This window comes from Lynx canadensis, chromosome A1 (genome assembly GCF_007474595.2).
Source record: "Lynx canadensis isolate LIC74 chromosome A1, mLynCan4.pri.v2, whole genome shotgun sequence".
NCBI classification, from domain to species: domain Eukaryota; kingdom Metazoa; phylum Chordata; class Mammalia; order Carnivora; family Felidae; genus Lynx; species Lynx canadensis.
In genome coordinates, this window is record NC_044303.2 from 178,619,158 (window position 1) to 178,644,202 (window position 25,045).

The window sequence follows — 25,045 nt, forward strand, 5'->3', positions numbered from 1 at the left end:
ATCTAAATTAAAGCACACATAACGAGAGCATATAATTTTCTTTGTTCAACACTAACTGAAGTGTTTAGTCTGCACAAAAGAAATTGAATACCGCTACATACAACAGTATAAACTAGAGCCACATTAGGCATTTTTTTTGTAATACAAAACAATTATTTTTAAGTAGACCAGAGATATCTTTGAAAGTAGATTCCTTCCCACTGACTTTTTGTTTTTCTTATTTTTTTTTATTTTTTTTTTTTACCATTTATTTATTTTCTAGAGACAGAGAGAGACAGAGTGTCCGTGGGGAAGGGGCAGAGAGAGGAGACGGAGAATCTGAAGCAGGCTCCAGGCTCTGAGCTGTCAGCGCAGAGCCCAACGCGGGGCTGGAACCCTGCTTAGCTGACTGAGCCACCCAGGTGCCCCACCCCACTGCCTTTTTACCAAAAAAAAAAAAAAAAAAAAAAAAAAAAAAAAAAAGCAGCAAGGAAACAAATGTTAAAAATTTTCTATGTATTGAGCATTAGACACTGAATTATTATTAAAAACACATAGTATATCTTATGATAAAAACTCTGAATTTATATTAACCAAGAATCAGGTCTGACTTCATTCACTAGATACCCCTATTTAATATCAATAAATTATTACATTGACATTAATTCCATTCATATATCTCAGAACAGCTATATTTTCATTTGGTATCCTTTTGTAGGAAAACAGGTATTTGATTTTACATCTGAATTTTTTTACATTGTAATAGAATATTTGCTATCTCTGAAGCTATATGTAATGGATATGAAGTATAATAAAATAAACACCAGTGAACTCCCTATCCAACTTAAGAACCAAGGCTTTACCAATATAGTCACACCTACCTTCATACTCCTCCCCTAGCTTATCCCCTTACCTGCCACCCGAGAGGTAACCATGATCCTGTATTTGGTGCTTATTATTCTCTTGAATTTTTTTTCTCATTTTACCACTTAGGCATATATTCCTAAAACAATATATTTTTAGTCTCACTTGTTTGGGGCTTTATTGAGTGTCTCATACTATATACAGTTTCCTGAAAATTGCTTTATTTCACCACCTATCCTATCTCTGAAATTCATCATAAGTATACCTGTACTTCATTCCATTTTACTGTTACATATTACTCTATTGTGTAACCATTATGATCTGTTTATTCATTTTAATGGTTATGGGTATTCGAGCTGTTTCCACTTTGTGTCCTTAGGAACAATTAGACTATGAATATTTTCACACATGTCCTCTTATGTAGAAGAGATTTTCTAGAGGACATACCTAAGAGTGGAAGGGCCAAGTCAGCAGGGATTCAAATGTTCCACTTAGCAAAATAACACCAAATTGATTTCCATTCCATTTCTGATTGATTTACTTTATACTCCTACCACAAGTATATAAGAACTCCCTTTGATCTACATTCTCCTATATGATTTGCTACTTTTGCCAATTTACTGGGAGTAACATGGTATCTCATGTGCCTTAGAAGATACCCAAGTGTATAGAGTTCGTTTATTATTATTTTCGCCATTAGTTTTAATTGCAAGTTAGTAACAATGTGGACTCTGATGCTATGTGACTGAAATTTGTTAAGACTTGCTTTATATACAAATAACTTGCTCAACTTTTAAAAACTGAGATACAGTTGACATATCAGTTACAAGTGTAAAACATATGATTTGATACTTATATATATTAGGAAATGATTACCACAGTAAGTCTAGTTAACATCCATCACCTCACACAGTCACCAACTTTTTTTTATGGTGAGGACTTTAAAGATTTACTGGCCCCAAAACTTGCAAGTACTATTAACTATACAGTACTATTAACTAACAGTACTATTAACTATAGTCATCATGCTGTCCATTACATCCCCATGACATTTATTTTTTAACTGCAAGTTTCTATCTTTTGACCACCTTTACCCATTTTGCCCACTCCCCACTCCCTCCTCTGACAATCACCACTCTGTTCTCTGTATCTATAAGTTCAGTTTTTTGTTATGTTTTACTTCCAGATTCTATGTATAAGTGCGATCATATGGTTATTAATCTTTCTCTGACTTATTTCATTTAGCATAATGCCCTCAAGATCCATCTTTGCTGTCACAAATGACAAGATTTCTTTCCTTTTTATGGCTGAATAATATTCCATTTTATACATACACACACACACACACACACACACACACACACACACACACACACACCCCACAGTTTTTCTCCATTCATCCATCAATGGACATTTAGATTGCTTTCATGTCCTGGCTACCATAAACAAAGCTGCAATAGACACAGGGGTGTAGATTATCTTTTCAAGTTAGTGTTTTTGTTTTCTTTGAGTAAATACACAGAAGTAGAACTGCTGGATCATATCGTAGCTTGATCTTTAATTTTTTGAGAACTACCATCCGTTTTCCATAGCGGCTGCACCAATTTACATTCCCACTGACTGTACAATGGTTGCCTTTTCTTCACATCTTTGTCAACACGTTTTCTCTTGTCTTTTGGATAAAAGCCATTCTAACAGGTGTGAGGTGGTCTCTCATTGATTTGCTTTTCCCTGATGTTTAGTGACGTTGAATGCCTTTTGATGTACCTGTTGTTGCTGAGTTATATTAGTTCTTTACATATTTTGGATATTAACCTTTCATCAGATACATGTTTGCAAATATTTTCTCCCATTGGGTAGGTTACTTTTTCATTTGCTGATGAAAACTTTTAATGAAGAACTTGAGCAAAGATTTACTGGTAGAAAACATTTCTGGTTTTCTACTGGTAGAAAATGTCTTTTGTTCATCCTTGTTCTTGAAAGATACTTCAGACCTACCCTATGACCCAGCAATAGCACTGCTAGGAATTTACCCAAGGGATACAGGAGTACTGATGCATAGGGGCACTTGTACCCCAATGTTCATAGCAGCACTCTCAACAATAGCCAAATTATGGAAAGAGCCTAAATGTCCATCAACTGATGAATGGATAAAGAAATTGTGGTTTATATACACAATGGAATACTACGTGGCAATGAGAAAAAATGAAATATGGCCTTTTGTAGCAACGTGGATGGAACTGGAGAGTGTAACGCTAAGTGAAATAAGCCATACAGAGAAAGACAGATACCATATGGTTTCACTCTTATGTGGATCCTGAGAAACTTAACAGGAACCCATGGGGGAGGGGACGGAAAAAAAAAAAAGACGTTAGAGTGGGAGAGAGCCAAAGCATAAGAGACTGTTAAAAACTGAGAACAAACTGAGGGTTGATGGGGGGTGGGAGGGAGGGGAGGGTGGGTGATGGGTATTGAGGAGGGCACCTTTTGGGATGAGCACTGGGTGTTGTATGGAAACCAATTTGTCAATAAATTTCATATATAAAAAAAAAAAAGATACTTCAGCTAACATGTAATTATAGGATTGTTGTTATTTTGGCACAATTTTTAAAAAATAATATTCTACCATCTTCTGGCTTACATTTTTACTGTTGAGAAGTGAATTTATCAGTCTATTTCATACTTTCCAAGCAGCTTTTGAGATTTTCTGTCTTTGGGACTACATGTAGTCTGACTAAAATGCTGTTTTTTGGTTTTGGCTGATAAACGTTGGGTTTGCTATACTGGTGGATTCATGTCTTCATTCAGAAACACTCTCAGACAGAGTATCTTCAGTTATTGCCTCTGTTCCATCTTCTCTATTCTGTTTTTCTGGGACTGAATTTGATATCCTGAACTTTCATCCCATCCTTTAATTTCTCTTTTAATTTTCTCACTTTCCTGGTTTCTCCACTTTCTTGAAAATTTCTTCAAACCTAACTGCCAATTTGAGAATTCTTTTCTCAGCTAGATCTAACTTACTGTTCAATACATTCATTAAATTTCAGGTCACAAAAATTTGTCTTCAATAATAAAGATTTTACTTGAGTCTTCTTCAGTCTGTCTGGTCATTTTTCATATTCTTTTTTGCTCATTTGTGATTCTATTTTTTTTTATTTCTTTACACATTTCATACAGAATTATTTTACATTCCTATCCAATTATAATATCTTAAGTCCTCTGGGAGGTCCAAATCGAATATACAATTTATTGTTTCTCTCAATGCTCATTCATGATGTCTTGTTTCATTATTTGTGTGCTCACTATTTTTTAAATTATGAACACTCATTTGGTTGATCTTAATCTGCAGGATTCTCGAGGCCCTAAATTATGGTTGCTATTTGTCAGAGAAGATTTTAATTTACTATTTTGCTGGAAGCCAACGGGCTCCAATAATTTGGGACCACTTTATCCCCTTTGAAGCGTCCAACTTAATAGAAGAATCTTAAGTTCAGTACACCTACCTTGCTACTGGCCTAAGGCTTTGCCACCAATTTAATCACTGCTGTTGATAATTTGCCTTTGAAAGCAATACTGCCTTTTGCCCTTGTTTGCTATTGACTAGTTCCATTCTGGTTAAAGTTTTTTTTTTTTTTTTTTTTTTTTTTGAGAGAGAGAGAAATAATGAGAAGAGGTGGGGGGACAGAGGAGTGTAGAGCAGCACAGGGGAGGAGAAGGAACGTCAAAAACTTCATGAACTTATTTCAAGCCCAGCAATGCATTAAAAAGTTTATCCAGGAGCTGTTTTGCAGCTGAAAAGCCTTTCAGAGCATCAAGCTGACCACAATGAAGTGAAAACTACTAATTCTTTACTACTAAAGAAGCAAACACTATTTGGGATATAAACTAAAAAGAAAAATATGATTTTATTGGTAGCTGGACAAACACAAACCAAATTATAACATAACATAATCTGAATTAATGTAGAAAACAAATCTGAAAAGATACTACATGGGATAGCATTGAGTCATTAGACAAAAACAAAGTTTTAAAAATACTACAACACAGGCTTAAAGGGCAACCACAGCTATAAAAAGATACGTAACTAAAAAGACAAGGAGGAATGAAAATTTAGCCTGTGCACTACTCACCATTCTGTGCACTCTATGTTACATCTGTATTTGTCTAATTTGCACAAAGGCACCAAATGTACTTCTGAGCTGATGAAGTAAAATAAATACTCAAAGGCCAAAAAATGTGAGGGCTAAAATTTAGAGACATAAGCATGGAAACAACTAGAGAACTTGAATTTTTCCCTGAAGGCCAATGGAAAGCCTAGGGTATGCCCAATGTGAGGAGTCCAACAAGAAACTCACTCTTAGTGGAAAAAAAAAAAAAAAAAGGAACTGGAGGGGAAAAAAACCTGCCCTTCACAGAGAAAGACAATAGAGAAACTTTTCTGACCTGACTTTAACATGAGGTAGAGAGGAGGAAAAAACTCTCAAGTCAGACCTCGCATGATTTGCAGCCTTACTAGACTACCAGTATGATATAAAAAACCTCATTCTAAGGAACTAGTTCACATGGTGTTGAGTTGGTAGACCCCCTCCACCCCATTTAGTTAATGGACTAAACACTCCAGTTATAAGACAGGACGGTCAGAATAGGTTTTTTAAAAAGGAAGAACGATATACTGTCTGAAAGATGTACTTTAAATATCAAGACACAGACAGATTGAAAGTAAATGGATGGAGAAGGATATACCATGTAAATGGAAAGCATAAGAAGGCACTGGCTATGGTAATATCTGATAAGACACATTTCAAGATTAAAGAATCAATTAACAGAAAAGACAAAACAATTATAGATGTCTATATTTATAGATGTCCTACTTCTATAGAAGCAAAAATTGACAAAAGTAGTATAGCAAATTCCACAATCATATTTGGAGATTATACCACCTCTCTCTGTAAATAATAGAAACAGATCAAAACAAAACAAAAAATCAGTAAAGACAAAGAATATCTGAACAACACTAGAAACCATCTTGACTTAATTTCTATTTACAAATTGATATCCCAAATGGTAAAATACATCTTATTTTCAAGGGTACATGGTATGTTTACCAGGACACACTATAGGCTAGGTCATAAAAAAGTCTCAATAAATTTAAAAGGTTTGAAATCCCAGAAAATAGTATTTGACCAAGGTAGAATTAAATTAGAAATCAGTAACAATAAGACAACTAAGAAAACCCCAAATATTTGGAAATAAAAGGCATACACTTGTCAAATAATCCATGCATTAATAAAGAAATACAGATTGGAAAATATTTTTAACTAAATGATTACAAAAATAAAGCATCAAAATTCATGAGATGCAGCTAAAACAATGCTTAACAATGACATTTATAACTTTAAATGTTTTTATTAGAAAAATACAAAAATCTAGGGGCGCCTGGGTGGCTCAGTCGGTTGAGCGTCCGACTTCAGCCTAGGTCATGATCTCACCATGATCTCATGGTCCGTGGGTTCGAGCCCCGCATCGGGCTCTGTGATGACAGCTCGGAGCCCGGAGCCTGTTTCAGATTCTGTGTCTCCCTCTCTCTCTGACCCTCCCCTGTTCATGCTGTGTCTCTCTCTGTCTCAAAAATAAATAAACATTAAAAAAAATTAAAAAAAAATGAAAAATACAAAAATCTAAAAGTCAAAGATGTGAAACCTTTATCTAAAAATGGGTGGGGGGGGTGGAGAGAGACCAAACAAAATCATATGTATAAAACAGACAATAATAAAACTAAAACAGCTTATGAAATAAAAACTGAACAAACAATAAAGAAAATCAACGAAACTAAAAGTTGGTTCTTTGAAAAGATTAACAAAATTGATAAATATCTAAGGGAGAAAGAAAAATAGGCAACAACTGTCATTATCAAAAATGAGAGATGGGTGGGTAAAATGGGTAAACAAGGTCAAAAAATAAAAAACTCCAGTTATAAACTAAGTCATCGGGATGCAATGTACAACATGTTGACTATGGTTAATACTGTACTGCATATTGGGAAGCTGCTAAGAGGGCAGATCTTAAAAGTTTTCATCACAAGAAGAAAATAATTTTTTAACTATGTATGGTGACAGATGTTAACTAAGACTTACTATGATGATCATGTCACATTATGTACAAATATCAAATCATTATGTTGTACACCTGAAAATAGTTACACTGCATGTTAAGTATACTTCCGTTAAAAGAGAAAGAATGAAGGGAAAATCATTTCAGATCCTACAGACAGTAAAAGAATAATAACAGGGGTGCCTGGGTAGCTTAGTCTGTTAAGTGACCTGCTCTTGATTTCACCCAGGTCATAATCTCATGGTTTATGAGTCTGAGCCCATGTTGGGCTCCACCCTGATAGCATGGAGCCGGCTTGGGATTCTCTCTCTCCTCCTCTGCCAGTTCCCCACTCACATTCGTTCGTTCTCTCTCTCTCTCTCTTTTTTTAATAAAGTTAAAGAAAGTAACAGAATATAAAAAGTAACTTTATTACAATAAATTTTAAAATACGATAAAGTCTTTGAAAGATACAAATGACTAAGTTAGGCACTTAGAAAATTTGAATAGTCCTATATCAATTAAAAAATTTGAATTTGTAATTCTAAACCCTCTAGGCCCACTGACTTTGCTGGTGAATTCTATCACACTTTTAACAAAGAAATAATATTAATGGTACACAAACTCTTTCAGAAGATAAAGAAAGAAGAGGAAATGCTCCTTGACTCATTTTATGAGGCTAGTATTACCCTGTTACCAAAATCAGGCAGAGTCATCACAAGAAAAGAAAACTACAGATAAATATCGTTCATGAACATCAATGTAAAATAAGAAATTTTTTACAAATGGAATCTAGCATTATATAAAGGAACATTATATTATATAATAACAAAGTAGGATTTACCTTGGGAATGTAAAGCTGGCTTAACACAGAAAAATCAATCAATGTAATTCACTATATTAGTAAAAAAGCGAAAAAAAAATGGGTCATTTGAATAGGTGGATAAAAAGCATTAAAAAAAAAAAAATCAATGCACCACTCAGTATAAATAGCCAGAGGAACAGAAGGGAAATTCCTCAAAATTATTATGAACATCTTTTTTAAAACCTACAGATAACATCCTACTCAATGGTGAAAGGCTCAATGCTTTAGATGTACAAACAGAAACAAGGCCAGACTACCCACTCTTCCCTTTTTATTCAACATTGTACCAGAGGTCCTAACCAGTGGAATAAGGCAAGAAAAAGAAATAAAAAGCTTGAAGACAAGATATAAAACTGTCTTTATTTGCAGATGACATGATCTTATATAACAATCCAAAAGAATCTACAAAAAAGCTATCGGAATAAGTAAATTTAGCAAAGTCATAGGACACAAAGAGAAAAATCAATTCTGGTTGTATAGAATAGCAGAGAATGATTATAAGATTTACAACCACATAAAAAATATATAGGAATAAATTTAGTGAAACATTTTTAATACCTGTGTGCTGAAAGCAATCAAACATTGCAAAGAAAATTAAGGGACACCTATGTAAGTGGAGCAACAGACCATGTCCACAAACTGGAAGACTCAATATTGTGAAGATGGCCCAATTGATGCATAGATTGAGGCAATCCCAATCAAATTCTAGTGAGACTTTTTAAAGAAATTAACAAGCTGATGCTAAAATTAATAAAGAAAGGCAAAAGATCGAGAACAGACACAACTATTTTGAGACAGAAGAATGAGACAGTTAGATTACCTGATTTCAAGACTTACAAAATTGCAGTAACCGAGACAGTATAACACTGACACAAGGACAGACATACTGATCAATGGTAGAGAATAGAGTCCAGTAATAAACCCTAGCCTTTTATAACCAATGGATTTTTGACAAAGGTGTTACAATAATTCAGTGGGGGAAAAGATAGTTGTTACAGCAAATGGTGCTAGAACAACTATATAATTGTATGGGCTGGGGATGGGGCCTTACCCCAACTCACACTATTCACAAAAGTTAATGCCAGGAAGTTCACGAATTTAAACATAATACCTAAAACTATTAAACCTCTAGAAGAAAATACAGAAGAACATCTCTGTGACTTGCACTGCACAGGATTTCGTAAATACAAGAAGCATAAGCCAGAAAGAAACAATTGAAAAGGTAGATCATCAACATTTAAAACTTCTGCTCTTTGAAAAACAGTTGAAGAGAAACGACAGAGAGAAAAATACTTGCAAACATTTATGTGAAAAAGAACTTATATACAGAATATGTAAAACAGTCCTACAATTCCAATAAGAATACATATAAAAGAACAATCTAATTTAAAAATAGACAAAAAAGGTGAGCAAATAGTGCTCAAGAGAAGATATATGAATGGCCAAAAAGCACACCACTGTTAAGTATTAGGGACATGCAAATTATAACCATAATGATACACTTTTAGATACCCAGTAGAATGGCTAAGGTTAAGAAGACACTATCAAATCATGATGCAGATGCAGAGAAAATAATGAGAATGGAAAATGGTACTTTGTAAAACAATATAGTAGTATCCTATATATTTTTTTTTAACATTTATTCATTTTTGACAGATATAGCATAAGCAGGGAAGGGGCAGAGAGAGGGAGACACAGAATCTGAAGTAGGTTCCAGGCTCTGAGTTGTCAGCACAGAGCCCGATGTGGGGCTTGAACTCACGAACTGCGAGATCATGACCTGAGCCAAAGTCAGACACTCAACCGACTGAGTCACCCAGGCGCCCCAGTAGTATCCTATAATTAAACATACATTTCTCATATGACCCAGCAATCTGTCTTAGGTATTTACCCAAGAGAAATAAAAATTTAAAAACACACAAAGACTTGTCTGCAAATGTTCATACCACCATTATTCATAATAGCCTCCCAACTGAAAGTGGAACTCAAATGTCCATCACACAGTGGATAGACTATAGTTTTATAGATAGAACTATACTATGGAACACTATGCAGCAATAAAAAGAAACAAAATATTAATATACACAGTATATTTGAATGTCAAAAACATTATGCTATGCAAAGTCAACCACAAAAGACTACTTACTGTATGATTCCATTTATGCAAAAATTTAAAAGAGACAAACCACAATTACAGAAACCAGTGGTTCCCATGTCAAGAGTCAGGGAAAGGGATCAAAGAGCATGAGGAAATTATTTGGAGTGCAGGAAATTCTATTTTGAATGTGGTGATAGTTACATGGCTATGAATAACTGTTAAATTCATCAAACTGTACACTCAAAAAAAGAAAGAAAGAAAGAAAGAAAGAAAGAAAGAAAGAAAGAAAGAAAAGAAAAAGATATTTGCAACTCTTACCACAGACAAGGAGCTCATTTTTCTAAAATACAAAGAGCTCTTATAAAAAAAAATCAATGAGAAAAGTAAGGACCAACACCCAAAAAACAGCAAAGAAATTAACATGTCATTACAGAAAAACATGACTAAATAGTCTTAAATAAACTTAATGCCTAACTGATATGAGAATATTAAATTATACTAAGAAACCATTTTTCACCTGTAGAATTGCTAAGAATTCAAAAGCCTGGTAAAATTATCCTGTGAAGGCAATATGGAAACACTCCCATAGATAGCTAGCTGGTGGACAAGTAAATTGACATAGTCCTTTCCAAAAGTAATTTGGCAATATCTATAAAAGTTGTAAATATTTACCCTTTTAGCCAATAGTAATTCTACTCTGGGAATTTATCTTCTATATATACTTGTATACACATAAAATGACATATATACATGGTTAATCTATATGGCATTAATTTTAATAGCTGGAGATGAAAAATAATTCTAATGACTTTCAATGGTAGAAAGAATGATTAAATAATGATACAGTAAGAATAAAATATTATGCATCTATAAAAAATAAGCATTCTCTAAATTTGAAAATAGCTATAAAGTACTGTTAAATGAAAGAAAAAGCAAGAGTAGGACACTAAGGGTGTATACCACATCCTAAGTAAATAAAGAGGGATAAGATTTATAAATTCATAGTTGTTTGTATATGCATGCAGAAACCTTGAAAATATACACAAAACTAGTAAAAATTGCTACATAGAGTGAAGAACAAGAGGACAGATCATAGAACTGAAACAGAAACACATTTTAATTTATTTTTTCTGGATAACAGGGACATATTATCTCTTTAAAAAGATTAGGTGATTTAATTAAAATAAAGTTTGATATGAAAAATAACTAAGAGAATAGATACATTAAAGTGACATGTAAAGGCAGATCACAAACTTGGGGACAATATTTACAATTCAAATCACTAAAGGGTTAGCATCAAAAACACAAGAAGAATTCAATCAGTAAAAGATAAACTAATAATCCAAATGGTGAGTAGAAAAATGAACAAAAATCATAAATATGTGTCATTGATAATGACACAAATACCAGTCAACAAACATAAAACAATACTAAACTTCATTAATTATGAGAAAAAAACTAAAATACCCATGAGGTATATTACCTGAACTAGTCTGGTAAAAATTTTAAGTCTAACATTATGAGGTGTTGGCAAAGATATATGTGAGGGTGGGTGGGAAGTAAAGTAGAAAATCACTCTGTAAACGAGTTTGGCATCATTCTACTGAAACTATGTAATGGATATACATAACAATCTTTACACAGCTGCACTCATTCCATTAGCAAAAAGCAGAAAAAATACAAATATCCACTGACAAGAAAATGCATAAATAAATTTGGTATATTCAAACAACAGAACAGTGGCAGTGCAAATCAAGGAACTACAGCCATAGCATCAACACAAACCCTCATAAATGCAATACTGAGGAAAAAAAATAAAGCAAGTTGTAGAATGCAGTTTCATTGTATACAGTTGTATAAGGTTCAGAAATTTGCAAAACCATGAATTATTTCCAGAATATATATATATATATATATATATATATATATATATATATGTCTGTATACACCCATACACACACACACACACACACACACACACACACACACACACGCAGGACTACTATGAGTAACAAAAGGCACTAATTGATAAATGCAAAATTCAAGATTCCAAGTATTTTCTGCTGGAAGAAAGGATAGATTTGGACAGAGAAACAATGGGAACAACAAAGGTACTGATACTGACCTATTCTTTATGCTGTGTGATGCTGTTTGTTATTGCTAGTCACCATGTCTCAATATGTATACACAGCCTTTTGTACATATTTAATATTTAATAATTTTGAAAACTCTGAAGGAAGAAATCAACCATGAAAAGACTAAAATGCTGCAAAAATATTGCTCCTTAATTTAATTTATAAATAATGAGATCTTAATAAGAGAGATTATTTGAAGTAGAGGTTAACTACTCCACTATGTAGCCCGTCAGCAGTTTTTTAATGTGTGACTCCAAACACCAAAACAAAAACAGATAATAAAAGACATTTTAAGACATTATATAAAAGTAAAAGATAATCTTTTTTTTTTTTTTTTCAACGTTTATTTATTTTTGGGACAGAGAGAGACAGAGCATGAACGGGGGAGGGGCAAAGAGGGAGACACAGAATCGGAAACAGGCTCCAGGCTCTGAGCCATCAGCCCAGAGCCCGACGCGGGGCTCGAACTCACGGACCGCGAGATCGTGACCTGGCTGAAGTCGGACGCTTAGCCGACTGCGCCACCCAGGCGCCCCTAAAAGATAATCTTTTAAACAATGTTTTGAAAAGAGTTTAGATAGGAAATCACGGAGTCTATCATCCCTTACCACTCACTTCCCGAAACAATAAAAGGAAAAAAACATAAAAGAAAAACATTCTGGAACCATAATTAAAGTGTCTTCTTTTAGAAATGGATAAAGTCAGTTCCATTCTCATATTCATTTCATTTTTTAAAAATGTGAAAAATATATTTATTTAATTTTATTCCCTGCAATGTTCCTGAAAGGATTTAAAGGGACATTCAGAAATAAATAAACCCTCCTTCAATAAAGCATTAAAGAAAAATAATGAGGAAAGTGAGGATTCAAATGTAATAGTAAACTAAAGCCATAGTGAAGGATAATACACAAATGCAAAACCATAATGAGGTCTTATACAATTTTTTATTGGATGAAATTGGGCTTTGAATTTGCAGTCAACTATAGCAAAGAAGAAAACATGATTAGTTAAAAGATAGTTACAAGTTAATGAACTCTACTCAAATACCATTATCAGCTTTCCTTGATACCGATTCCAGAGAAATACTTCCCATGTATCTTATAAATGAGAACTGAAAATTAACCACCAGGCAACCAAAATACCCAGAAGGCTAACAAAATTAATGGCTTATTAGAGGACGAGGAATTGGGGGGAATACATAAAAATAATTTGCAGTAAAAGTATTAAAGTGATTCATGAAGCTACTTAAAATTCAACATAATACCATATATAGTCATACAAAGTTTACTGACCTTCCTGAATTGCCATGTCCACAGTTATCCCAGAAGCTGAATGAAGAAGCTTTTGGTAATTCTGCGCATTTTGGTCAAACAACTGTACAAGAAGAGTGCACGTCTTTTCATATTCACATCTGCTGACAGTGCACAACTGTTCGAGCTGCTGAAACACAGTAGCAGTGTCATCCAGTGGATCATCTAAATTATCTCTGCAAATATATAAGAACAGGTTCACAGCCAACATTAGGATATGATATACATTTTTTAAATGTGATAAGCTTCTATTCACTACAAATAAACTTTATGTTAAACAAAAATTCCATCATGGATAAAGAAAAAGAAGACAAATGGATTGGAAAGTAAGAGATAAAATACCTATGTTCGAAGACGACATGATTGTACACATGAAAAATCCCAAAGAAACCATAAAAAAAGCTACAATTACTTACAGATGAGTTTACCAAGGTCCTAGCATAACAGGGTCAATATACAAAACTCAACCACATTACTAATTACTAGCAATGAACAATTGGAACTTGACATTTAAAAAACTGCATGTTCCAAAGAAATCAGAAAAAAATCTAATTCATTAAACCTAATTAAACATATATAAAATCTGAAGGCTTAATACAACACAACACTAAGCAAAGAAATCACAAAAGAGCTAAATAAATTAAAAGATAAACATGATTATTGACTGAAAGACCTGATACTGCCGAGGTATCAATTCTTCCCCCAGGTTAATCTACAAATTTAAAGCAATCCTAATCAAAATCTCAGCAAGATTTTTTATAGATACAAGATAAGTTTACATGGGAAAGCAAAGGAAGTAAAAAAACCAAAACAACTGAAAAAGGGAAACCAAGGTAAAAGACTCACACTACCTGATTTCAAAGCTTATAGGGCTACTGTATTCAAGACAGGGTATTGGCAGAAGGAAAAATATATAGATTAATGAGAACAGAGTCCAGAAAGCACACGTGTGGTCAATTAATTTTTGAAAACAGTATAAAGGCAATACAATGGAGAAGAGATAGTCTTCTCCACAAATGATGCTGGGATAATTGGTCACCCATAAAAAAACAAAAAAACAAAAAATAACTTCAAGCTATCTCATATAAAAATTAACTCGAAATGGATCACAGAAGTAAATGTAAATTCTAAAACTATAAAACTTGTAAAAGAAAAAATAAAAGATGAATTGAACTTCACTTAACTCTAAAACTTCTTTGAAAGACTGTGAAGGAAATGAAAAGGCAAGCTATGGATTAAAAGATAATATTTACAAAACACATACAATAAAAAGATTTGTGATCTCATATATAGACCTCTTAAATCTCAATATAATAAACAACCCAATTTTAAAAAAGGGCAACAAATTTAACAGGTGCTTTACCAAATAATATATACAAATGGTAAATAATATTGGTCATTAAGAGAATGCAAATTAAACCCCAAATGAGGTACCACTACACACCTATTAGAATGACTAAAATTTAAAAAAAAATTGACAATATCAAGTGCCGATGAGAATAAAGGGCAATTAGGTCTCTCATACATTGCTGGTGGGAATGCCACTTTGCAAAACAGTTTGGCAGTTTCTTATAAAGTAAAACACACACTCACCATGCAACCCAGAAATCTGCCACCTACACATTTACCCAAGAGAAATAAAAACTTATGTTCACACAAAAACCTGGACAGCAATGTTTACAGCTGTTTTATTCATAATTGACAAAAATGGAAACAACCCAAATGTCCATCAACGAGTGAATGGATAAACAAACTGATATATCCAGGAAATGAAATACCATTCAGCAATAAATTTTAAGAACTCCTGATGCAACATGGAGGAATCCCAAATACATTATGTCAAGTGAAAGAAGCTGAACTAAAAGGCTATATATTATATCTATACAACATTCTAAAAAGGCAAAAACTATAGGAAAACAGAACAAATAAGTAAGTGCCAGAGTCTGAGGGTGGAGAAAGGACTGACTACAAGGGACACAGAAGAACTTTCTGGTGTGATGAAACTAGTCTCTATCTTGACTGTAATGGTAGTTATACAACTATATGCACGTGTCAGAACTCATAGACCTATTCACTAAAAAGGGTGATTTTACACTAGGTAAATTATACCTCAAATTTTTTTAAATTCTAAGATGCAAAAGATAAAAATACAACAGAAACATTTAGTTTTCAATACCTCACAACTATGGCAACAGATTCCAAGCGAGAAGTGATAAAGGCCTTCGTGATTTCTGGTGCATAAGTGTCTAATAAGTGGGGCTCAGTTGATTTCACAAAAGGAACTGATGCTACCATCCTTTGCCACAGAGTTAATAAATAATGAACACTGTTGGGAGCAAATTCCCAATGCTACAAAGAAATAAAGCAAACGTTATTTAAAATGACATATCTTCTTAGAATTAAGAATTAATAAGACAGAATTACTAAACACAGATTTTCTAAACAAAATTACTAAACACAGACTTTAAAATTAACTTTTATTCTGATCATATAACCAATCATCATTAACATAGCAAATTTTGTAAATAAATGCAAAAAAGCATAAAGAAGAAACCAATAATCTCTCATTCTACCACCCAAGGGTGATCGCTATTAAAAGTTGGTGTGCTTCCTTCTAATCTTTCCATGAATATTTTTGAGTTCATATCATGTGGAAAATGTGGTTTTAAAGCTTCCCCCCAACTTATAAAAAGAATTTTCTAAAAAAAAATCTTTAAAAAATGTCTTTTATTTCTTCACATAAATTTTACTATAGCTTCTCAACTCATTCTTTAGTAGATACTCACCCTCTAAATGTTTATTATAAAATGTTACAATGAACTTTCACCTAAAACCCTGGAATAAGTATTTTTAGCAAAGCACTCTAACAAATGTTGAAAGTCCCCACCAAATCTTACCAAGAAATTGTTCTAAAAAGTATCTACTGTTTAACATCAATTATATGTTTTTATTTACCTGCAGGCTAGTAATGGTAAAGTTAGCAATCAATCTGATAACTTCAGGATATTCCTTCACCATAACTAATTCTCCCAGCTGATAATTTGTCTTTAAACGAGCCAAAAATCGGCAAAATTCATGATAATTACCTGGATCAGACAAACCCTAAATTATGAGACAAAAAGAAAGGCTTTTTAAAATACTTAAAAACAAACCAAGCTAATGACTTATCACTAAAATTCCAAGAGTATTTTATTAAGTTTTCCGGTTTTCATGGGTACATATGGTACTTTGTGTCACCTGAGTACATCATTAATGAAAGAAAACAAATGATTCCTGTTGGATTTAATGTTGGCATCAATGATTAAAATAAGGAATCCAAAGTAGAGGATCTGGAAAAAGCTTTCCTCTGTGATGACTAAATCATGTTTAGGAACCCAGTGTATTACAGAAAAAATTTGCATGTGTGCGTACATGTCTGTGTGTGTGCACGTGTATGTGTACTGTGGCTTAAACACAAGTCAGTAGAAGACTTGAAAAATATTTAAGATGAAAATTAAGAATGGGTTCTTGAAACCCTGGAAAAGAGCAATACCAACTGATGAACTTAAATGGTATTTGTGCATACACAACAGAAATTTCTTTTAATTCAATAAATATTTATTGAGTACCTATAGGCATTGAGCCCTCAAGCAACTCCTTGTTCCTAAGTAAAGTCATTCAAAACAATTATTACAACGTAGGGCAGAAAGTCTAACAGAAGTACTATAAGACACAGAGGTAACCTCAGAGAAGGAAAGGTTAAAAAGGAAGACCAAGAAAGAGGCCCCCCAGTTGTCTGTGAGAGCTCCTTGAAGATAGGACACCAGTGTTATCTTTATAAAAGTTTGAACATTTTGTTTGCATTGTAGCTGGCATGACAGAGACTTCAAAGAGTATATGTTTAATACTCAAAGAGTTTCTAAGAAATTTCATTCATATGAGCTCCAAGAAAATATAAAACAGTATCTAATTATTAAGGACAAATTACAAAAAGATACTTCATACTAATAGATCTTTTACTACATGATTGTAATTCTAAAGTAATATAATACTCAAGCCAACTTTTACAGAAATGAAACATGAACATGAGGAGGCTGGAAAACCAATTAAAACAATTATCTGATATTACCATATTATCTTTCACATACTAATTGATGACAGTGAGTTAAACAACTAAAAATTTTGACATACATTAGTAAAATCCCATTTATCAACAAAACATGTAAATTTCTTAATTCCGCTATCATTGAAAAAATAAAATAATAGCATAACACCTAAAATACTAAAATACTCCTGAGAATGACATACAAAATCAATTGCTCCTTAGCTAGCAAGCAAATTTTCTTTATGTACAGATACTATATGTCCTCTCAAAAGTTATTAGTAACTAAGAGACAGATAAATCTCCTTAAATCATTTAACATTTTAAAATCCATATGTTAAACCAAAGACAAAATAAAAAGCAAAACAAAACATGTTATCGAGGCAGTCAAAATCACTAATTAATAATGGCTTTGCAATTCTCTGAAATGAACATTGCAGTTAATGTATAGGAAAGGTTATTAAATCTACAAACTCTTATTTGTCCACAAGAGGGCAAAAAGACATAATTTCAAAATTTAAAGCCACTTACTCCAATATTAACATTCAGATTTATATTAAGTCTTCAGAAGGTAGATATAACTCCGAATTAATTACTTTAGTAATTTAAGAAGTACAAGCAAGCAAAGAAATGCAGTACAATGGTGTAAAGCAGAAGCATAATAAGATATATACCTTCTATTCTTATTCACCTAAAAAAAAAAAATGGAAAAAAATAAAAAAAGGAAGAACACAGAAGTGTATCAGGAAAGCATCCATTTTTAAAAACTGTCCATTTCTACTATAAATGAGATCAAGGGAAGATGGATATGACAGTTCATGTTTCTTCCAGAATCATAATCAAATCATGAGTTTATTACACACCTTTCAGCAGAAAAACTGTATTTCTATATACTAAGTATTAATTAAATTACTTCATAAATACCTGAGGGTTTTCAAGTATCCTTTTTACTCCCTTAATTAAATTACCAAGGTACTTGGCACGTTCAGGACTGCTAAATAAGGACCTTCTTGTAGAAGCAAACTGAACTAAACATGAAAGTGCCTAAAAATAGGAACAACAAAATTCATTTCAATTTTAAAAGTAACTATGGCCACATGTAAGGAGCACGAGTCTTTACATAAAAAATATTTTTTAATTTTTGTGATACAAAAGCATTATAGAATCTAGGAACCCTGAAAGCTACCCATCATCAATCACCATCACTACCCATAACCCTTTAACTCCACCACTAAAATTTCTATTTGTGTGTGTTCTCTTTTAATATATTGTCATATATGTATGCCAGAGCAACTTGGACATACTCAAAAGGCTCCCAGTTGCTTCTTATGCCCACCTCTGTTCATGAACCAATAAAACAGGTGTTCTACCAAAATTAAAATACGGTTTTGTGGTAGAGTATGTTTAAGAAATACTGTACATTCTGTACTGTGGTATCCTGTAAGTGGGGGAACTTTACTTCAGTGTAACTTGGTGTAACTTTACTTAATCCAGCATATCCCAAATTTACTTGGTGATGGTACATCTTACCCATACCATCCATTAATATCTTGAGACACAATTTGGAGAATGCTGCTGGAAATATCAGATATTCTACAAAAATTCCAAGAAAATATCAATGGTCTAGTTATCTTCCAAAAGTTAATACTTTACCAGACGATTTTACTACTTGGGTTCTTAATTCTACTACTGAAAACCATTTTAAGCCTGTTTGATCATTAAGTGAGTGGCCCAAAACTGGAAACTTTTCAGGCCAAACGGCCCTCATAAGTTTTGTTTTGGTCCACATATGTTTGTTTGCCCACTTTATAAAACAAAAAAAAATAGAATTAGTGGCTAAATATTTAAATATTTCAATTAAGAGACTTTACATAATGTCTGGCTCTCCTAACAAAGGTGAGAACATGGACAAGAATCAGAGGATGGCCTTTTTAGATGTTCTCTAGTTGGCCACAGTCCTTACTGTTTTAAACAAATAAAAAACCAAAAACTCCTCAGGCAATTTTGATGTGTAGAAGGTTTGGGAACCACTAGTGTATCAAAAATATCCAGGGTGGGGCTCCTGGGTTGTTCAGTCAGTTGAGCATCCTACTCTTGTTTTCAGCTTAGGTCACGATCTCACAGTCATGGGATCAGGCCCTGCGTTGGGCTCCATGTTGGGCATGGAGCCTATTTAAGATTCTCTCCCTTCCTCTCTCTCTCTGCCTCTCTCTCTCTCTCTCTCTCTCTCAACAAAACGAAACAAAAAACAAAACAAAACAATACTCAGGGTCTGGGGGCCAAAAACACCTGGGTTTGAATCTCAGCTTCATTATTTAGTTTGCTGCCCTAAAGAAATTCCTTTAAGCCAGCATGGGTCTGTTTCCTTGTCAACATTGTGAGGATAATAACACTTACCCTGCAGGGCCGCTCTGAGGATGAGGTGAGATAAGCATGCCCAATAAATGCTAGTTACTTTCTCTTAAAGCAGTTGTTCCCCACTTAATTTTTTAAGCACCAGTAGCTTGTTTGTTTTGTTCCAAAACATAATTATACATGAAACCATGGTTTTTAAACAACTAAAAACAAAACTATTCTGGTTAAAAGACAGAAGCCTGAAACTCTGTGGCACCATCTGGAAACATGAGTGTCCTGTGGAACCCAGTTTAAAAACCACAATCTTTAAGCTCTAGATGGGAGAGCAGACAAGTTTAAAAAAAAAAAAAAAAAAAAGAGGCAGAGTATTTTTGTAAGTCTATTCCTCCCTTCTAGGCAATAACAGATTTAAACAAATACACCACTGATTTGTACTTTAAGTCTGTAGTATCTTTATTCATGAAATGGCAATTTCAGAATCCCCCAACTTTACATCTATAAGCTTAGATATTAAACTGACAACTTTTTCTTTTTTTTTTTTTTTTTTTTTCAGTCTTGCCTGGTCTCTGTTGTAGATTCCACAAAGACAGGTTCACAGTCTCAAAGTTACTCTATAACCAAAGAGTTTTAAGATTTTTAAAGTACATGATAGAATTTAATTCAAAAAATAAATGAACTGCAGTGATGGACACAAAATCACATGAGCAGATCCCCTTTGTTTCTCACTCAGAGATAACTGATGGGGCTTCCTGGCAAGCCTAGGGCATGGACGGTTGAAGAAGAGTTAGAAAGAGGGGAGGAACAGGGAAGGTAACAGATGGTATGGCCAACTACTGGACTGAAGCCCAGAAGAAGGACGGGGACTGGGTAGAAAGTAAGGTACACTAGAGGCTGACAGGTTTTCCTTGGCTCTGGGCAGGAGCTAAATCAAGAGTCAGAGGTTCTGGATTCACCCATCAAATGGAATGCACTGGTGACTTACACAGAATTGGACAAACAGCTTAGTAATATAAATCCCAGGAGACGTAAGAATTTCTTGGGAGGTAAACCCAATCAAGAATGTAAATTTTTACAACAAATATATACTACCATTCGATAAAGATCATAGATACTTTTTAATGAAATAATGAGTGAGTTTTACTTACTAATTGAGATAGTAGTGGTGGAAGTGAATGATACAAATTGAAGAAAAGATCCAATGTTTCTGGTTCCAGGAAAACTGAAAAAAAATTATTTTCTTTTAGCGTTACTTCAATTCTTAACATAATCAGTAAGACTTTATCACACAAATGAGAACTCCAAGACCTCTGCATGTGGCCACTCTTTCCAGTTAGGCTTAATACCTTTTTAATTCCTTTTAATTCCTAGCTATTTTCCTTTGAAAGATGAAATAATACAGAGATAGAAACCAATTAGCTAAAATGCTGCTTATTTTTATGAAGCATCTACAGTTCTTACTGGGAGAATCTTTTCAACTATTTTCATTTGTATTAAAGTAATATAAATGTTTAAAAATGCAAACAGTATCAAAAAGAATATTAAAAAGTGTATAATAAAAACATCTATACCTTACCCCATCCAAGTACCTTTCAACTCTTATCTACACTTACATACATATTTTCCAAATAACATGCTATATGAATATTTATTTGTTGTACTTAAACTATCAAATAAATTCCTGTTACAACTGATGAGGCTTTAGCCCATACCACAATCTGTCCTCTCTCAACAACCATCCAGTATTATTAACTATTTGGGATTAATCAATTCTAAGTGTTTACATTTATTATGGCTATATATGTAGCAACTGAGCCAAGGAGTACCCTATAATTATATTTCTAACACTCGCTCTGGATTTAATCATAGCATCTTTTCTGCATTAGTTGTAGATCTGTCACTAATTTCCTTCCAATGCTCAACCGATTTGTAAAATGTTCTTTATTGCTATTTTCCACATGATCAATAGCATCAAATACCTATATTTCCATTCCCACCCTACCCTACATCCTAAAGCCTTCAACTTGGGACTGGTTGTTTCTAAATTTGTTAAACAATTATCTTCTTTTTATGTCTGTTCATTGTCATCTTGTGTTAAAGCTCCTTTTTCACAAACCCCTTACCTTCCACATTCTTGGTTTGTATATCAAGTAACTTTCAGAGAGCTATACATAAGGGGATAAATTCCAGGAGGATGTGCATGTCTGAAATTCTTAGTTCTACATTTCAGTCTAGTTTGAAAATTATTTCCCTTCAGAAGTCTGGGGAGATTACTCCATGGTCTTCTAGCTTCCAGTGCTAATAGTGAGGAGTCTATTATCATTCTTAACCCCAATCCTTTATTTTTCATCTCTGTTAGATTTTAGGATCTTTTTATCATCATTATTCCCATATGATATAATTGTGAAGCTTAGCATTATTTTTTTCATTCATGATGATAGGTACTTGATGGGACCTGTCAATCTGAAAATTTATGTCTCAGTGCTGAGAACTTTTTTTTATATTATCTGTTTGCAAATTTTCTTCTGGGTTTTTCCCCCATCCTCTTTCTTAAACTCCTAACAGATGCCAGATCTCCTAGTTTCATGCTCTAATATTCTTGTATTTTTCTTTTCCTCGTATCAAATCTCTGTTTTCTTTTTTGCTCTACTTTCTGCGATATTTCCTTAACTTTACCTTCCAACTCTTTTACTAAATGTTTTATTTTGGCAGCTGTCTTTTATACTTGGGACATTTTCTGAACTTGCCTTTTAAAACAATATCCTATTTTTATTTCAGGGATGTGTTCCCTTTTCTTATCTCCCTGGGGATATTAACTATACTTTTCTGAAGTTCACTCTTACTCTTTAACTTTGTTTCTACTAAACTCTCCTTTTGAAAAAAATAACAAAAACTTTTGGGGTAATTATAGATGCATCTGCATTTGCAAAGAAACAATACAGAGAGACTCCATGAGCACTTTATTCAGCTTCCTCCAAAGGCAAGTTCTTGCAAAACTACAGTACAGTATTACAACCAGGAAATCACATTGATACAATTCATCAATCTTATTCATATTTCCCATTTTTACATGTACTCATGTATGTATGTATGGGTGGGGTGTGTGGTGGGTGGTGTGTGTGTGTGTGTGTGGTGTGTGTGTGTAGTCTGTGCATTTTATACATTTGTTAGTTCATGTATTCACCATGATACCAGGATACCAGTCTCTTTTAAGTGTTTGTTTTGATTAAAACAGTTCAAAACAGAACTTCCATATTAGAAGTTTCACAAAATCTGTAGTGTTTCTCTACTGTATCTAAATCCCTGAATATCCAGTTTTAATTTCTCAAGGAAAAAAGGTCTGCTCTTGGGAGATAAGAGGGAAGTGCACACGGGAAGAAAAGGGAAAAGGTGGTCACCTCATTGCACAGGTGGTAGAGAAGATCCTGGGGACTTTGTGCAGAATACATTTTTACCAAGCCCTTTCAGCCCTGTTCTTCACTTCTGACTTCAGGAATACCCTAGTGCCATCATCTTTCTACAATGTGTGAGGGCAGATCACCTTGCTTTTTCTTGGTATCCTTCTCTGTAAGAGAGGAAGTTGCATTCTGCTCTGCTAAGTCAGTTACTCTAATTTCATTCTCTTCCTAACACTGAAAACTATGTTTTCTCTTGCCGAGTGTTATAGCCTTTCCCACTTTATCTGAACATTTCAAAACAGAACTCTTCATTTTCCTTCCCAAACCTGTTTCCCCCTAACTCTAGAACTACCTTTCCTATTTTCCATATCAAAATATGGAAATTCCTTTAATATGAATTAGGGAAAACAGATTTCACTGCTGGGTATCAGCAGCTATCTTGTGTTACAATCTTCTGATTTTTTGATTGTCTACAAAAACTAGAGATAACTGCACATGTGGCACTCTACTTCTTAATTCTGTGCCTTTTACTCTGCCATGCCTCACACTAAACTTTCTTCTTACTTGTTCTCCAGTTGTTGGAATCTGCACTGTGCAAAGATCATCGGCAGATTCGTCTGCTGAACTGCCAATGAAGTCAAAGTTAAGGCAGTTGAGGACCAGTTTCAAGACCTGCATTACTAGATTTTGTTGACCTTGATCCTGAAGATTTAAAGGTTTGGCCAACACCTGAAAAAAGTTGAAAGTCAAGTAAAACATTAGGAAACATGTCAATAAACAAATTCTCAGTTCACTAATGTAAGTAACTCTTTAATGCCAAATTAGAATAGGAAAAAAAGTTTGCAAAGTTATGTTGTTGTATATAGTAGAAAAAGTTGTAAAATCACTATCAACAAAAATCTACAATAGACTATTTTCAGGTTTTATGTTCTCAAATGAGAATAAGACTTTTGTACACTTAACTGCAAACTGTAGGTCATCTTCTAAAGTTATAAAAAGTAACTCGAGGACAAATACTTTACACCAGCACAAATGTATAAATCTATGGGATTTATTAGCTCAAGGTTGCTTAGAACAGCTGAAAATATACTATTCTTCAAGTGGGGGAACTTCACATATAAATGATCCACATTCAGCTAACAAAGGTTGTCAAGCTGTCTGAATGAAAGACACTCAACAAACTTCTGGAGAATAATCCTGACCATACCCCACTTCCTGAACCCCCAACCCCAAATATCCATTCTGACACAACCAGAATAGATATATCTACTAAAGACACACTGTGAAATATTTGTGGAGGAAATGATATGAAGGTTAGGATTCTGCTTAAAGAATAACACACAAAAAAGGAAAGTTGTTAGAAAAGTACAGAGATGAAACAAGACTAGTCATGAGTTGTTACTGCTTAATTGGTTGATTGGTCCAAGGGAGTTCATAATACTCTTCCACTTTCTTTTGTATATGTTAAAATTTTCCATACAAAAAGAAAAATTTTAAAATAATAGAAGGTCGGGGGAGCCTGGATGGCTCAGTGGGTTGAGACTTCAGCTCAGGTCATGATCTCATGGTTTGTGAGTTCGAGCCCCACATTAGCTTGAGCTGTCAGTACACAGTCCCTTCAGCTCCTCTGTCCCCCTTGTTCTCTGCCCCTCCCCACTCATGCTTTCTCTCTCAAAAATAAATAAACATTTTTAAAAATTTAATTGAAAAAAATAATAAAGGGTCTTTCTGTCCCGGCTAACTCCAGAAGTTATCATGTTACTATACCACAGAACTGAAATAATTAGCAACTGCTGCTAACTGGAACATACTTTGGGAAATGCTATACAACACCAATTAAAAAGCTTGAATAGCATGGTGGAATCCCTATATT

General features: G+C 33.7%; 1 protein-coding gene across 1 annotated transcript in view; it reads right to left on the reverse strand.

Annotated features, from left to right (window-relative positions):
• Positions 1-25,045, reverse strand: part of RANBP17 (RAN binding protein 17) — a 339,468-nt gene that overhangs the window by 285,066 nt on the left and 29,357 nt on the right. Inside the window, 7 exon segments of the mRNA XM_030327670.1 lie at positions 13,324-13,517; positions 15,518-15,690; positions 16,297-16,443; positions 18,347-18,466; positions 20,923-20,996; positions 23,737-23,748; positions 23,751-23,901. Coding sequence (XP_030183530.1) covers positions 13,324-13,517; positions 15,518-15,690; positions 16,297-16,443; positions 18,347-18,466; positions 20,923-20,996; positions 23,737-23,748; positions 23,751-23,901 — 871 coding nt within the window.